Here is a 2562-nt window from a genome sequence, read left to right on the forward strand (position 1 = left end):
TTTTTTTTTTTTTTTCAACTACATATTAATTTTCTAAATACGCCACATAGGCACATATCAAACCTCAAACAAATCATATTTTCCCACCTCAGGCATTAAAGACCTTTTATTATTTTCATTTTTTTTTTTTTCAGATTTATTCTCCACCCCGTAACGGGCAAAATGGGATTAGTTTAAAAAGGATTTTACACAGAACTTGTTATAAAACAAATGTCTACCTACTGCTCATGAGTCCCTGATAACAAATGTAACATTTATCATAATTTTCACAATAAGTAGACAAACTTGTGTCTATGGTCTCTTTATTTTTGTAAAAAATATTTTTAATTTAGATGTTTAACTAAAACCACAATTTTATTTTAGTTTTAGTCCTTAACATGTCAGCTGGTAATCAACAAGAAATGTTTTCATTCTTAATTGTCAAATGGGTGCAGTTTCGTATGTAGGATGCTTGTGGACATATTACATCAAATATTCTATTTATAACAAAAATATGAATTGTCATGATTTTGGTAAGTATATATTTACTGAAACCATGACTATTTTATATATTTTTAATTAAAATTATTAATAAATGAAGTAAATAACTCAACCCTGTCAGAAGTTTTCAACCCCGAAACAATGAGAAATACTCATATTTTGTTGAGCATGGCAGGGTTGTGTTTTTTGCTCAAAATGGCTCCTCATGTAGTGTAGGAGAGTAGAGTAGACATTTTGTTAATAATTTTCTAAGGACAAACTCAGAGAAGTGCCTCGGGGACATGATCAAATGCTTGGTGTAAGCTAGAAATAAGACATTATTTTATGCTGAAAGTTATTTAAATGCAATAATTATTTGTATTCATTATAACGGACATACCAATGTATTGTAAAAAAGCTTTTAACACCTCATTTCAGTGAACCACCACTTTTAAAAGTCTGGGGGACTGAAATATTACCGAATCCCAGGAATGACCCATAAACAGCGTAATTGAGCTGGTCCAAAAAACGTCGAGACTGGTCTGTGGTAAATAAATTGTTAATACCACAGTAGTTTTAAGGCTATAATAGACTACTTAAAAGCAACAAATTATTCTGATTAAAATAATTTAGTATGTGAGCAGTTTCTTTTGCTCCTGTCCTTTTATTTTGTGTTCCACGCTCCATCGCAGTAGGTGGCGGAAATGCACGACACGTTTGTTCGCCAATCGCGATAAAATCCGAAGAAGACCGAATGCAGCTGAGAAACGTAACGTGTGTCACGTGGCAGCGCCGTTTACGCCGCTCTCCAGCGGCAGCTCGAACAGCAATTTATAACTGAATATTGACACTGACAAACTGTAATAGACATTAAACTGACGTTACGCGGTTAAGAGTTAAACCTGGAGAATCCATATTAGAAACATCAAAACGTACTAATTCGAGACAACTTCCGGGTCACTAAACCTAGGCAGTTTCACGCCGTTGAATAGCGTTTCTGTGACACTGCAGACCCCGCTGACAAACATGGCAGGCAAAGCAGGGAAACCGAATCGCCCTAGAAAGGCGGATAAGGACGAAGAGGAGCAGCCGCTGCTGCAGGCTGTTCTTGTCGCAGACAGCTTCAACCGCAGGTTTTTCCCCATCACCAAAGACCAGCCGCGGGTGAGTGAAGTGAACGGAACAGCTCTGGATCAACGAGTCACTGTTTACACTCAACACAACATAGAGCTTCAGAGAAGCAGCGCGTGTTCTGGACGTGGTGCCGTGGCTGCACTTTTTGTTTATGTATCTATTTTTTTAACTGAGCTATTTGTCATGTACCAACAACAATACAGTAGGATCAGGGCGTTTTTTTGTTTTTTTCGAGATCTAGGGTTGTAATGATTCACTCAACTCCCGATTCGATTCACGATTTTGATTTCACGATTCGATTCTAGGGCTGGGTATCGATTCAGATATCTCGATTCGATTCGATTTAAAAAAAAAATTACATTCAGTGAATATAGTTTTAATACAAATGCTATTGATATTTCTAAAAAATTAACAGTAAACATCAGTTTACAAATGGTGAATTAATAAAAAGAAATTAAGAACCATATGCCTGTATTTTAAACCTATTCTTTTTTTTTTTGTATAGGGTCCTTTTTAAACAATAGTAGGGCCCTATAAAATGTTCTTAATTTTTCTGGAAATCAGATGAAGGCAAACAAAGTGCTGCACAACAGAGGTTTACTGTTAAAATTAAAAATAAAACAGATGTGATTATTCCTTTAAAAATAAAGATTTATTAATATTTATTAGCAGTAGTAGCATTGAGTCTTAAGACTGCTAAATAGTAATATATTCTGACACAGTTTCTTAACGTTAAACTAAACTTTTATTTTGACGGGTTGCCGTGAAGAACTCGCAGCTGCTGTGTATGTGATATGACGGTAGTTTTCTCAAATGAAACGGTAAAATGCTAATAAGTGACTCTCAGAGCAGCTGGAATGACATTCGTGTTCATATCATCATATAGTGAGACGGCAGAAGCTGAAAACACAGCGAGCGTCATCCGCGCTTTAGTATGTGTGTAGTAAACAAAACAGTGCGCCGCGCCAT

The 2562-nt window shown here is 35.9% G+C and overlaps 1 protein-coding gene across 1 annotated transcript in view; it reads left to right on the top strand.

The window, feature by feature from the left end:
* The first annotated feature begins 1286 nt into the window (after positions 1-1286).
* eif2b5 (eukaryotic translation initiation factor 2B, subunit 5 epsilon) overlaps positions 1287-2562 on the top strand; it is a 14591-nt gene continuing 13315 nt past the window's right edge. Inside the window, exon 1 of the mRNA XM_016516720.1 lies at positions 1287-1623. Within this exon, the coding sequence (XP_016372206.1) occupies positions 1486-1623 (138 nt within the window). The 5' untranslated portion in view covers positions 1287-1485. The remainder of the gene's footprint in view (positions 1624-2562) is intronic.

The sequence above is a fragment of the Sinocyclocheilus rhinocerous genome, unplaced genomic scaffold (assembly GCF_001515625.1).
Source record: "Sinocyclocheilus rhinocerous isolate Xijiao unplaced genomic scaffold, SAMN03320098_v1.1 scaffold807, whole genome shotgun sequence".
Lineage (NCBI taxonomy): Eukaryota > Metazoa > Chordata > Actinopteri > Cypriniformes > Cyprinidae > Sinocyclocheilus > Sinocyclocheilus rhinocerous.